The 13,965-nt window shown below is 42.2% G+C and overlaps 2 protein-coding genes across 2 annotated transcripts in view; both read left to right on the top strand.

Annotated features, from left to right (window-relative positions):
• Window positions 1-71: 71 nt before the first annotated feature.
• Window positions 72-1,633, top strand: LOC310990364 (uncharacterized protein; the record flags this gene model as incomplete). Its single annotated transcript, XM_083977711.1, has 2 exons — window positions 72-687; window positions 1,458-1,633. The coding sequence occupies 2 exons, from the start codon at window positions 72-74 to the stop codon at window positions 1,631-1,633; spliced, it is 792 nt and encodes a 263-aa protein (XP_083833837.1).
• Window positions 1,634-2,411: 778 nt separating this feature from the next.
• Window positions 2,412-13,965, top strand: part of LOC310990587 (unconventional myosin-XV-like) — a gene marked incomplete at its 3' end in the record, with an annotated part of 30,469 nt that continues 18,915 nt past the window's right edge. Inside the window, exons 1-21 of the mRNA XM_083978025.1 lie at window positions 2,412-2,957; window positions 3,211-3,293; window positions 3,511-3,574; window positions 3,695-3,804; window positions 4,089-4,163; window positions 6,709-6,799; window positions 7,278-7,381; window positions 7,499-7,562; window positions 7,672-7,785; window positions 7,884-8,045; window positions 8,454-8,567; window positions 10,816-10,874; window positions 11,180-11,303; window positions 11,461-11,556; window positions 11,684-11,815; window positions 11,907-12,032; window positions 12,510-12,587; window positions 12,724-12,881; window positions 13,009-13,054; window positions 13,178-13,302; window positions 13,750-13,867. Coding sequence (XP_083834151.1) covers window positions 2,427-2,957; window positions 3,211-3,293; window positions 3,511-3,574; window positions 3,695-3,804; window positions 4,089-4,163; window positions 6,709-6,799; window positions 7,278-7,381; window positions 7,499-7,562; window positions 7,672-7,785; window positions 7,884-8,045; window positions 8,454-8,567; window positions 10,816-10,874; window positions 11,180-11,303; window positions 11,461-11,556; window positions 11,684-11,815; window positions 11,907-12,032; window positions 12,510-12,587; window positions 12,724-12,881; window positions 13,009-13,054; window positions 13,178-13,302; window positions 13,750-13,867 — 2,574 coding nt within the window. The 5' untranslated portion in view covers window positions 2,412-2,426. The remainder of the gene's footprint in view (window positions 2,958-3,210; window positions 3,294-3,510; window positions 3,575-3,694; window positions 3,805-4,088; window positions 4,164-6,708; window positions 6,800-7,277; window positions 7,382-7,498; window positions 7,563-7,671; window positions 7,786-7,883; window positions 8,046-8,453; window positions 8,568-10,815; window positions 10,875-11,179; window positions 11,304-11,460; window positions 11,557-11,683; window positions 11,816-11,906; window positions 12,033-12,509; window positions 12,588-12,723; window positions 12,882-13,008; window positions 13,055-13,177; window positions 13,303-13,749; window positions 13,868-13,965) is intronic.

The raw sequence follows: 13,965 nt of genomic DNA on the forward strand, positions 1-13,965 counted from the left end.
CCCCTCCTGATGCAGTGGCTATGCCTTCCTCCAGACCACACTTATTCAAAGGTAGAAAACAAACATCCAGGATGAGACATTCCTCCTCTCCTCCCCTACCATCCGCACATAGTCGAAGCCCATCTCTACTGGAGAGATCTCAGTCACCCCCACAAACCTTCCGTCCCACCTCTCCCCATCGACCTCCTTCTCGTTCTTCATCACGTATCACCAGTCGCAACCTTCCTTCCCGATCCTCTACTCGCAGGCTAAGAGGAAGTGTAGGAGGTCGTAGTCACGTGCCCATGGGAGCTGTGAAACCCTCCCCAGCTAACCCCTATTTACAGAGACGAAGTAGACATGGCCCACCTGTCACTCAGCATGTTGCTCCATTCAGGTCCTCTATCCATAGTGGTCCAGCTTCTCCTTCAGGACAGATAGGTGGCATATCTGGAACGTCCATGTTAGCCAGAACTGGGTCCCGGCCAACAGGGTTAAGGGAGTCAAAGCGAATTGGTGCTCCCCAAGGAGGCTTTCACAGACCTGTGGGTAGGGGGCAGCCGCTAGTCCGTATGCCCAGAAACCAGCCTTCCCTTCAGTCTAGACAGTCATTCAGGGCATATCCTCCAGTGCCTCCTGTCTCACCACAGCCTTCTTTGAAACAGAGTGGTCCTATTTCTCCCCAGCCATCAGTTCGTAGATTGCAGAGTAGACCTCCATCTCCACAACCACTGCATCGTCACTCTCCTTTGCCCTCTCGTTCACCCTCTCCTATGCACTATCTGTCTCATCCACCCTCCCCTTTGCCCCATAGGGCTATGAGTCCACAGAATCTAGTACCAACATCTTTTCAACCTCCAGTACCTCATCCTAGTCCTCTTCCTGGCACTCTCCAATCATCTCACGGTATCACTCAGTATGATTATACAATGATGGAACCAGGCCCATCCCCAATGCTTACCAATGCATTACCAAACCATCAAGTGTTTGGTCCTCCATTTCATCCCTCTCCTGTTCCTTCCGCCATCCCTTACTCCAACACTACTTATCCTTTACAGAGACCTACCTCTCCCCAAACAATGTATGGAGCCTTCCCTCACAACCTCCCTCAAGCAGTACCTTCATCAGCTTATCTAGGACGCACACTCCAGAACCCGTATCTGCCGAATGCCAGCAATGTCACAACACCTTTGCAGAGAAGTGTTTCCCCCATACCTGGTGGGCAGGGAGAAATATTAACTGACATACAGGTGAGCCAGGAGGTGAGCCCAAACACTCTTGGTTTATCCAGTGCTTTGATGCAGAACTCCCGTTTGCGCAGTGCTTCCTACTCATCTCCCTTACAGCGAAATGCCAACCTCTATACAACGGTTCTCTCACCCCCAGAGACTGAAGCCCCTCTCACCTCCTCTCCACATTTGTCTTCTGCCATGCTTACCTCCCAGCTACGTAATGCTTCCTTTACTTCACCCCTTCAGCGACACCTTTCTCCCATGTCTTCTGCTTCACCTGCTCCTCCTACCACCACAGCTCAACAAGGTACTATCAGAGGTACATCCCCACTCTTTTCTGGTGGTCTCCGGACTTCCCAAATCCAGGGATCCATGTTCAAGCTTCCAGGTGGCACTTTGACAATGCCTCGGAGCTCTGTTGAGCCTCCAGTTGCTACTGAAGGTGGAGCTGGTGTAAGTGGTGGTGGGAGGCTGTCACCCATGATGCTTTCCAATGCTCTGCAGAACCCAAGCCTACGTCAGGCCACATATCGCCTGCCTGATGGCTCACTGGTCACCAGAACTGAACCTGCTGAACCATCCTCAGGACCATCACCACTCTCCTCCCCTCTGCTGTCCTCTGCCATGCTTAATCCAAGTTTGAGACAGGCCACATATCGTTTGCCCGATGGTACTCTTGTAACCAGGACAGAGCCCACACCTGCACCCTCCCCTTCTTCACCTATGCTTTCCTCTGCACTTTTGAACCCCAATGTACGTAAAGCCACATACCGTCTGCCGGATGGCACTTTGATTACAAGAAATGAGCCAGCACCTGAGCCTGTCACCCCTTCCATGCTCTCCTCTGCTCTTCTCAATACAAATGTTCGTAAGGCCTCTTATCGATTGCCGGACGGTTCAATTATGACACTTCCAGGACAGGAAACTCAGGATGCTGAGCCTGCAGTATCATCACCAGGGCTATCTGGCGCCCTTATGAATGTTAACATGCGTAAGGCAAAATTCCAACTACCACAAGGCTCATCACTGTTTTCACGGAACCAACCCCAAGTTTCTGCCCCTTCTGGTCCTGCCCTTTCTGGTGCCTTGTTAAATACCAACCTCCGCGGTGCCTCCTACAAACTCCCAAACACATCGTTTTTGAGGCAGCCTGGCTCCACTGATACCGCTGAACCACGCTCCCTTGACCTTTCCAATGCTCTTCGTAACCAGAACATGCGCTCCGCCACCTACCGCTTGCCAGATGGAACTCTGATGCGTTCTCAGCAATCTTCAGCACCCCAAACACTTGATCTGTCTAATGCTTTATCAAAGAACCCAAACCTACGTGGGGCAAAGTATCGTCTCCCAGATGGTAATATCATGACACGGCTTGGTGCCCCAAGGACTCCAGAACCTCGCTCTCTCAACCTATCTGGTGCCCTGCAGAACCCTAACCTCAGAGGGGCCTCTTTCCGCCTACCCTCCTCATATGCTGTAGTGTCACCCCAGGTCCAGGGATCTGGCCCTGAGCAGCACTGGGCACAAGGCTCTGGAGTTGAAGGACTGGATCTGCAGCAAGATGTGTGGGATGCAGAGAGGGTTCTACCTCACGGGACAGTGCAGAACCTCAATAAGTGGTCCATGTATAGGGATGGGGAGCTGCTGGAACCCCACAGCTTGATGGGACAGGGACAAGTGGGGCATGAACCGGGAGAGTGGAATCTCAGCAGGGAGGGGGAACCACAGGGGAACTGGTTTGACAAGGTAAAAGTTTCTAATGACTAATGTTGTAAGTGGGCACTTTCCTGTAAACCAGTGTAACCATGCAGTTGCAATTGTGATATTACGATGAAAACATAGGTATGGTGTAGATTGGGCAGAGCAATGTTAATTTATTTGGGTAATTTATATGGGATGAATATTGGTATGCATCAACATTAGAATGTACACATTTATTTATACATGTACCAACTGACTTATGTACATGTATTTCTAACTGTTTGCATATGTATTTTAGATGTACTCCATCAGAAGCCTGCCCACGCTGGCTCACCATGAGCAAAGAGAAGAAGATGGGGTGGAGGATATGACCCAGCTAGAGTACGTAAAAAAGTATAATTGTCTGAGAGAGATCTACAAGTACAAAAGTAAAACTACACTCTGTGTATTTCAGTCATATCAGATTCTAGACTGAAAAAAATGTGTATTGTCTAGAAATGAGACATGACTAAAGAATGATCTAAAAGTGGTCAGGGTGCTGGTGTGATTTGCACTCTTCTGCAACATGTAATAACTATTCTTTAATGCGTCTGACCAGGGAGTTGCATGAAGGGACGGTTCTGCTAAACATGAGGAAAAGGTTTGAGCGAGAACTCATTTATGTAAGTATCTGAACAGCACTAACATCAAACACCCATATAGCCAGATATTTAACCCTTAGACTATTATGAGTCTGTATTCGATTTTACAAATCCATCTCTTTTTTTCTTTTTTGGCTTCAGACTTACATAGGTAGTATTCTGGTGTCTGTAAACCCCTATAAGATGTACAACATCTATGGCACGGACATGGTGCTGCTGTACAAGGGTTGTTCTCTGGGAGAAAACCCCCCGTAAGTAATGTTCAATTCAAATTTCAGAGACAGTAAACTGAAAACAAAGTTATCATTATTATTGTTATTTTTCAAAACAGAACTGAATACATCATCTTGTGTAGTTTCATGTCCTATTTTGAAGCTTCTCTTCTTTTTGCTCTTTTGTCATCAAAGAATTGAGGAAAGAAAGGGCACTTACCTATAAAGAGAGGAAAAAGAATATAATTTTAAGGTCATTTCTATGATCTCTTTAAATGTCTCAGCACCTGTTACAACTACTCAGTCTTCTTCCTTTTCTACAGGCATTTGTTTGCCATAGCAAACACTGCTTACTCCAAAATGATGGATGCCAAACACAACCAGGTGATGATAATCAGGTAAGAGGCTGAATTCACTCATGTCATCTGCCATTTTACTGATTTGATATTAAAGTTCACTAAAGTAAAATTCTGGTAACAACTATGACTACAATCTCTGTTTCATGAATTTGGTACCAATAAAATGCGTACTGGTTACTGGTAATTAAATGTATGTGGGCTATAGTGAAGAAAACAAAACTAAGCAGAATATGAAGGAAACCAGTGGGTTTTTAAGGTGAAGCAATTTACACAAGTAATTCACTTTTTGTAAATACTGCTATGTATGTTAACAATTTATTGACAGAAAGCTTACAATAAATTCATATATGCGCAGTGTTTTGAGTGTGCGGTTGCTATTTTGGATGAGTGGTGGCCTTTTTCACTGTTCAATCAGTTATTTAAAATAAAGACAATTATATTTTTGAAAATGCATTTTTGTGCATACGGTACATATTATTAGCAATATATAAGTCGTGATGAGTTAAAAAAGTAGTAGGATTTTTTTTTTGTATACCACTTCCTACTCCTTTGTCAAACTTGTGTGTATACTATGATTTGATGACACTTTTATTTATTTATTTTTACTTTTTTTTTTTTTGAAAGAAAGAAAGAAATTCATTCAGTCATATAGAGGTAGGTGAAACAAATGAGGCTAATCCTCACTAAACTACAGATGATATAATAAATATGCTAATTCTTTTGATTATAGAGGCGTCAACTGTTGTTTTCTTACAATAGCTTCTCAGACAGTCAGGTTTCCATCTCCAGAGGGATTAGTGTTTGTAAATTCATGAGTGTCTGTCTGTGGTTTACTGGCCAGCAAACTTAAGACAGAGCCATCCCTCACTCTCGAACCTCATCTGTCTCTCTCAGTGTCATGTCAAAATTCCAATACACACCACCTTACATGTAATATATTTACATCCAACACTGATGTAAGAATGAACTCACATATACTGAGTGTTTGGACACTTGCACAAAGATACTTGGTTTTTTTAAATGACTATAAATAATCATACACAATACACAAATACATCTACATTCACACACTCGCACACACCTGGAACACTCAAGCTGTGTTCGGAAGGAGACACCTGTAAGGAAAGCCCAGCCAGGTCTGGGCCAGGAACAGGTTATGTTTCAGGTCTGTGGGTGTGTGTTTGTGTGTGTGTGTGTCTTTCTGAGTGAAGGTGTGTGGAACCTGCAGTTGTGTGTGTGTGTGTGTCACTGAGTGCGTGTTATGGGGTAACCGAGGTCTGGTGTTCAGTGACCAGTAATGGCCCGGTTTTTAGCTAACCAGCCTGTGAGCTGAAACCTTATGCTGGAATGTGGTCAAGGTGCTGGTGTCCCTAAACACATGCACACACAGACACAGGCACACGCGCACACACACACACATATCTTCACCCCCTCATTTGGCGAAGCTTACATAATGGTGGTATTTAGCATTAAGCTGTTGGCAGCTTAGCATGTGTGTGTGTGTGTGAGTGTGTGTGCATGTGTGTGCAATAGAGCGTTTCAGGTGGTTTAACGCAAAAGTGGAATCGAGGCCTTACCTAATGCAAGATTAGCCTGGTCTCACATCACTTAGTCAATTAAAGCAAACACTCCACAAGCGGCAGTGAGAAGGATCATGCACGCTCTAAGTGATTAATAAAAGCCGAGTGTAGTGCTGCTCAAAGTGCGGATAATGTTCACACTTATGCTTTTAGTGAGCTGCGACTTTGCCATTGAAATAGCTTCATTTTACCTATTAGCAAATGGGTTCTCACACTTCTGCTGCCCAGTAGCCTATGCAAATTGATCCTCACCCTGGGCGTGCACACCATTAAACAACACTAAATACTGACACTAGATTTGGTAGAGGGAATCCAAAAATAGTATGTGTAGATAGATATTAGAGGTCTGCCATTGTTATTTCTTAAAAAACTGTCTGAATAAAGCAAAAACAGAAAGTTGTCAAGATCGCCTGAAGCTGTTTTGTTTGTCTGCTCCACAATCAATTTAGTAACCACACATACAGTGAAAGGCTTTTATTCACCCTACATTCAGTGGTTACTTTAATAGATAATAAATGTAATAATTTGTTTATTGCTACAGTAGAAGTTAGAGGTTTAGGAACTATGTACCCGATTTGAAAACATATAATTTTATTAACTCTTATCATATTTTATGCATCATAAAATTAATAATTGTGGCTGAATAGTTGTATTTTAATGCACTAGATTCTACAGATTTACTTAATAAAATGACATTTGAGTATTTTTGGGATTTTATCATTGTTGTGTGAATCAGAAATGTCATGAAACTTCTTAATTTTCCTCAGAATTCAAACTTTAAGTAGCCTAATTATGTGATTTTGATGTTTTCTTGATTAGTGGAAAAATGCAGTGTCACGAGGACAGTTTCTTTTTGATGGATTTTCCATTGCTTCTAATTTTACGTCTTCTTTGCTGTCTGACATGCAAAGAAAAGAGTTGTCACCGTTTGAGCAGAGCCCATGGACAATTTTTTACTATACTGTATAAAGTCACTGAGTCATATGGCTGTTACTGTGTTTCAGTGGGGAGAGCGGTTCGGGGAAAACCGAGGCCACCAAGCTAGTCCTTCGCTACTTAGCGGCAATACACCACAAATCCAATCTTGTGCAACAGGTACACACACTGCCAGCAGATTTGTAGACAAACACACATACATACAGTACACACATGCAAACATGCATTCCTACTGTACCTTGAGGCATGACTAATACATGTTTGTTTGTTTGTTTTTGCGATGTGTCTGTTTTCTCTAATTCTTTCCCTGGGAGCAGATTGAGGTAGTGGGGTTCCCTGCATGACTTGTGCTTTACATTTCACTGTTCATCTTCACTTATGGTCATATAGAAGTTTGCTGTGTTTTTGCTGTGGTGTGTGACAAATATTCATTAGAGATCTTTTGTTTGTTTTGTGCATTTTCTTTGACCTATAAAATCTGTCAACCTAATTAGTCCTTGAGTTGGTTTTTTTTTCTGTACTCCTTTTAGCAAAAGCTAGGCCAGTGTGCTCTGAATAAACAGCTGTTTCTGTTGCAGTAGACATTTTTCCTGGCCTTCCTGGTTGCTGATTTACTGTTTGCTTGAATACCTGGTAGATACTTGAGGCAGCTCCTCTGCTGGAATCTTTTGGAAATGCCAAAACTGTGCGGAACGATAATTCAAGTCGCTTTGGGAAATATATAGAGGTCTTTCTGGAGGAGTGAGTATGGAATAAGAACACATAAATAAACACACACTATAAAAAATCTTCTTTAATGTAATCCTGCTGTTGTTTTTGTCTTTTTTCTTTTCCATGTTCCACACGTTCTCTATCCAGTGGTGTGATCAGTGGTGCCATAACCTCTCAGTATCTGTTGGAAAAGTCCCGTATTGTCTTCCAGGTGAATCAGGCTGACACATAAACACAAGATGACACGTTATATGTTACACTTGTCTTTCTGTACATTGAGCTGAAGTGTTAGTGTGGTTGTGTGTGTGTTTTCACTTCAGGCCAAAGATGAGAGAAACTATCACATCTTCTACGAGATGCTGGCAGGTCTTCCTTCGCAGCAGAAGCAGGCTTTCTATCTGCAAGAGGCTGAGACCTACTATTACCTCAACCAGGTGGAAATCTTTGTTTTCTGTGTCATGTTGAGCTACTCAGATCCGCACGTTCATCGTGTTTACGTTTTGTAACTAAATCTCATTTCCAACTCTCTCAGGGAGGCAATTGTGGGATAACAGGAAAGAGTGATGGGGAAGACTTCCTGCGTCTGCTTGCTGCCATGGAGATCCTTCATTTTACTCCTGATGACCAGTCGGCCATCTTTAGAGTTCTTTCTTCGATATTACACCTGGGCAATGTCTACTTTCAGAGACATGAGGTAGTATTTTATTCAGGATTTTTCCTTCATACAGTGAGAAACAATATGAAACATAAAACTAAAGGAAGAAAGAGACATTGTGGTGAAGAACAATAAAGACAAACTAAGGAAATAAATAAATGAATAATACTTTTTTTTTTTAAAGAGCAAATATCAAGTATTCAGAAAACTTGTTCCATGGATGGGGAGCACTGAATCTAAAAGTTCAGACCTGTTGAATCTGGATACTCCATGTCATACAAGTAATGGCTGTTTGAGTTTAAGTCTGTAGGTCTTTAATGTCACCAAGACTTGTGGCTTGGTTTGTATTTTAGTTTTGAGGCTTTTTGCATTTCTTTATCATGCATTACTTTATTAGACAAGAAAGTCATTTCTCTGTTTTAGTCTCTTTCATTTTCTGCACTACAGGCTGATGGTCAGGAGGTGGCATCAGTGGTTAGCGCTCAGGAGATCAGAGTGGTGGCAGAGCTGCTGCAGATCTCACCAGAAGGACTTCAGAAAGCCATCACCTACAAAGTCACAGTCAGTATTAAACTGTATTTTATGTGCACACATATAACATATTTTGGTGTCTGAATGGATACATTAAGACTGTGTCCATCCATGTAATTCCTGGACTGGGTGGCTTCTTGTTGTCTTGTCACTCTCTGTGAATTCACAGTCAAGCTTGATCTAACAGTTGACAGGCAGGTAACATGACAGTACACCTGTGTCACTCCCTCTTACTTACACAAATGCACACGCATACAGTATGTAGTGACGTTAAAGGCATTGTATGGCCCTCAGTGTCGTTTACTCAGGCACAATGGAGACACACTTGTTGATCCCACACACAGAGCAAAAGAAAGAAAGAGGAACTGCTGTCACTGATCTCCTTGTGTGCTTGTCTTGTTCTGCTGACTTCCTCTGGTAGATTATCCTCTATTCAAGCTGGCTACTCATATACACTGAAGGTTTGTGGGATATTGATCTATTCGCTGCTTTCCTTTTTATAAGGAACCCGCGATATATCCCAGGTTGATTATTCTCTGTTGCACTTCATACTCCTGCCTTATCCACTGGAGACTGATACTCAGAGCAAGAGAGATAGCGAAGTCCATAGATGCTTTGTTTCTGCACAGAATTGGAAGGTGGTGAATTGGTGCCTTAGCCTAGCTAACATTAGTTTTAGGATATAGTTTGGGAGAGAAAAATAGGGCAATGGGAGCGGCTGGAATGACTGAAATGCCATGTGACTGAGTTGGAGTTTCTCTGTAGGCCATTCTTTTTCAAAATAAAGAGGCAAAAACAGTTTATATCAGCAGGTTTACAGCCTTCGGTGCTGACAACTTAGTACAGTTGTAGTCATATTTAGAGACTGCATATAAACCTAGTCATGATATCATGATCATGTACAGTATGGATGTCTGTTGCTACATCAGTCACTTTGCCACCCTGTCTCCTGACAGGTCCGGAGCTACAGGGAAATGGAGAAGCACCTCAAATTCACTGAGCTTCTCCCCTATTGCAGCAAATAAACTATGTTTATTACAAGCATCATTACTACTAAAGAAGGGAGAGTAATAGCAAAACATAAGACACACTGAGCAGCTTCACAGATTTTCAATGAAAGGCTTATTTTGGGTTCTTATTTCTTTAATCTGAAACTGTGGATACTAGTGAGTGTTAGCTGCATGTGCTCTCATTAATACTGATATATTAACAGCTGTCATTCTACATTACACATCACTCTGTCTTTGTGTCTCAGATTTCAGTTTCCTGTATGTGCCAGATCTCTTAACTCTGATCTTCTGCTCATCAAATCTTAAATCAAACCTGACCTCATGTAGAGCAGAGCGTCTGTGATCCATGGCCTAGTTCAGGTTTCCGTGTAGTAATAGAATCATTTATGCTCATACTCACACATCTACAGCATGAACGTAATTTGAATCCAAATGCTCGACAAAGCACCTCTGTATTTTTCAGATTACCGAAGTTTTAAATTAGAGCTGTTGTCCGTGGCGACATTACGTCACTGGAGAACCTGTAGTAATGCATCTTATGCAAACTAGCAGTAACTGTTTTGAAGAGAGGAGCAACCATAGCAACGAGAGTGAGCAAGAGCAACTGTATGGTGTAAAAATCTGGGGAAAATGTCTGATGCTCCAGACAAAAACCAACAAAATACTTCATGAATGTGTTGAAAGGAATGATTACAGACTAAAAAAGAAAGTGACAAACAGAAAAGACAAACACAAATTACCACTGGTGTGGCTTTTCCGTCTTAGGGGATGTTTATGTAATTAGTCTCACTGCCAAAATATAGAGACAGAAATTCCACACTGCAGTGGGGGTGGGGACTGAGGGGACATGTTTCTTTATATAACAACACATTGAAAAACAACACTGATTTAAAGTCTCAACAAGTAGTGCAGTTGTTAAATAAAGTGAAAAGTCTATCAGATACAACATTTGACCTCCACAGGGGTGTGACAGAGAGCTGACATGAACAACACCAGCTAAATGGAATTCAGCCATTCATTCATTTTATTATTTACTATTCACAAATGTTTTCTGTCCAGAATGTTTGTATCAGTGATAATGGTGTACATGATTCTTTCTAAGGAGGTACAGAAACACTGTTGGGAATGTGAGGGAGCTGTCAATCAATCAATCACAGTCCTGAAAAGGTCTGATTAGGCGAACACACAGCAAGGATGAAGGGATGAAGGATGAAGGGTCTGTCTGGTACTTCAGTGACTGCTGTGTTATTAAATCCTCCTCTCCACAGGAGACGATGAGAGACAAGATCTACACCCCACTGACTGTGGAAAATGCTGTTGATGCCAGGTGAGAGACACCGCCCGTACAACACAAACACACAACATGGTTGTAATAACATTATTTCCACTGTATGTTCCAATGTATTTCACGTGTTATACAATTTTAGAAAGGGAAATACCACTAAATCAGTTTTTTAAGCTGAAGCTTCAGCTTACACCTTTTCAGTCCAGGTACATTTGGGAGTGGTTGTTTATTTATGTTTAAATAACACAATGTGTATATATTGCTGTTTATCTACGTGTGCACTTGATTCTACAAGTTAAAAAAAGACTGAAATAAACTCACTAATCAATATTTTCTTCTCACTCCAGAGATGCTGTTGCCAAGATCCTGTACTCGCTGCTCTTCCACTGGTTAACAGACAGGATCAATGCTCAGGTGTACCCTCGCCAACACACCCTCTCCATCTCCATACTGGACATATATGGATTTGAGGTGAGTGACATTTTGTCATGAGTGAACATCTCAGGACACAGATAGACAGATCAATCACCCTTTAAACATAATGATAGAATATGATCAATCACCAGCTACATGTGTTTATGTTTGTGTGTTTGTGTGTGTTTATGTGTTTATGTGTGTGGTACAACAGGATCTGGCCTTCAACAGCTTTGAGCAGCTTTGCATCAATTATGCAAACGAGTACCTGCAGTTCTTCTTCAACAGGATCATATTCAGGGAGGAGCAGGTGAGTCCACATCACACCTGTTTATTATTGATTGACAGAAATAATGATAAGACACACAAAGTCTTTATTTGGTCAATGGAGCAGTGCTTTGTACATGACACTGTGTTGTATGTGATCAATCATGCAGGAGGAGTACAGCAGGGAACAGATCCCCTGGCAGGACATCCCCTTCAGTGACAACCAGCCCTGCATCGACCTCATCGCCGCTAAGCCTCATGGGATACTGAGGATTTTGGACGACCAGTGTTGTTTCCCACAAGTGAGCAAAGGGGCAACACATTTAGACATCTGTCACGGACTCATAGTAAATTATCACACCTGACACTTTGATTCTTGTGACCTGTTGCCAGGCGACGGACCACACGTTCCTCCAAAAGTGTCACTATCACCACGGCAACGATCCCTTGTATTTGAAGCCAAAGATGCCACTCCCAGAGTTTACCATCAAACACTTTGCTGGTCGGGTGACCTACCAGGTAAAAAGCTCCTCGATGGATCATCTCCAGTGATAAAACCTGCTATTGGCTGGCCAGTCGGCAGTCGATGCATTTGATTGGCTGACAGCTGTTGTGCCTTTATCCAGGTGCCCCTGTTTTAGCCATGTTAGCAGCATTGACACTGAAATATCTCAATTGAATGCATTAATATCAAATACACACTCCCACCTCCCCAGGGAAGAATTGTAATAACTTTAATGACCCATCCCACTTTGTTTATGACCAAATATTTGCAAAACACTCTACCTCACTATGTTATTTTACTTGTGCCAGTATTTACAGCAATTTTACACAGCATTAAAGATTAACCTTCCAAATATACTATATACAAAAATTGTATGTAATACATAAAGAACAATTAAATAAATAAAAACAGAGGGGATAGGGGTACATAAAAACAAAGATAGAGAATCCTTCTCCGTACCTTGACAGATGCTCCTTTAATCTGTGATGCAGGTTTACAAGTTCCTCGATAAGAACTACGACCAGGTCCGTCAGGATGTGCTAGATCTGTTCATCCAGAGCAAGAACAAGGTGAGTGGTGAGAAGCACCAAAGGTCAATTTATCTTTCAGTTCATATTCACATTAACAACTGCAGGAAAATCTGGTAACTCTGTGTGCAATCATGTGTGTGTGTGTGTGTGTGTGTGTGTTTGCGTGCGCACACAGATGGTATCAAACCTGTTCGTGGCTCACGCTGAGGTCTTGGGTCAGCAGAGAGGAGGCCACATGAGGAAGAGCAGCACAGTCACCAGAAAATACCAAGCTCCCACTGTCAGCAACAAGTTCCAACAGTCCCTGCTCGAACTAGTGGAGAAGATGGAGAGGTGAACAAGACAATGCTATGTTTTGTCTAATGAGCAGTTATTTTTTATTATTTGGGTTCATCATTAGTAATTCAAGACAAAAAAATGATTATGTTGTTATTGATGTAATTTAATCCTTCCATTTCAGGTGCAATCCTTTTTTTGTTCGCTGCATTAAGCCAAACAATATGAAGGTACAGTAGATCATCAGATATTTTGTATTTCTGCTGAACATTTACATACATTGAACATGTAGGTTGCAAACATGTGTTTTTTTTATAGTCTGTCTCCACATGTATGTATACCTCTGTGTTCAGCAACCAGGTGTGTTTGAAGACGACCTGGTGAGCAGCCAGCTGCGACACTCTGGTGTCCTAGAGACCATCAGGATCCGTAGGGAGGGATATCCTGTCAGAATGCCATTTTACGTCTTCCTGTTCAGGTAACACGGCTATCACCGACACCTGCTGCTCCTCTTGTCCCTTACCCTGGATCACCCTGATGAAGGTTTAAGACACACCAGTAAAAGAGAGTTTCCACAGGGCGAGCTGTGTGATTCGTGGTTTTCTGCACAAGATAATCATCATTAAAATTACTTTACATGAAATTAACCATCAAAATAAATGTTGGAATATCTAGCAATGAAACTGTTCAGGAGCTTGCAGTGATCTCCACATTTGATGAAAAATCTGTTGTTCAGCATTTAAGCGCGGAAGCACCACCTTCGCCCGAAAATATATACCAAAATTTTAAAATAAAATAATAATGTAGATTTCTAGGACAGCTTGTTCTAACCTAAACATCAAGATAGGCTTTTTCTAAGCCCATGTTATCTTTTATAGGTGTGTGTGTTACCGTTTACCAGTATGTGAATGTGTGTCATCCCCAGATATAAATCCCTGGTGGGGATTAGAGAGCTTCCACCTGCACATGGCGAGAACTGTGTGATAATGCTCAGTAAACTGTGTCCACTCAGACCAGGAGTCTACCATGTCGGAGTCACGAAGGTGAGAGTCTCCACCAGGTTGTTCATTCTGGACGTTTTACAAGACAGAACCTGTACTGGTGTCATAGTGCTGAGTGAAAAATAGAAACTGTGACTTTC

This window comes from Trachurus trachurus, assembly GCF_905171665.1.
Source record: "Trachurus trachurus genome assembly, chromosome: 8".
Classification (NCBI taxonomy): Eukaryota; Metazoa; Chordata; class Actinopteri; order Carangiformes; family Carangidae; genus Trachurus; species Trachurus trachurus.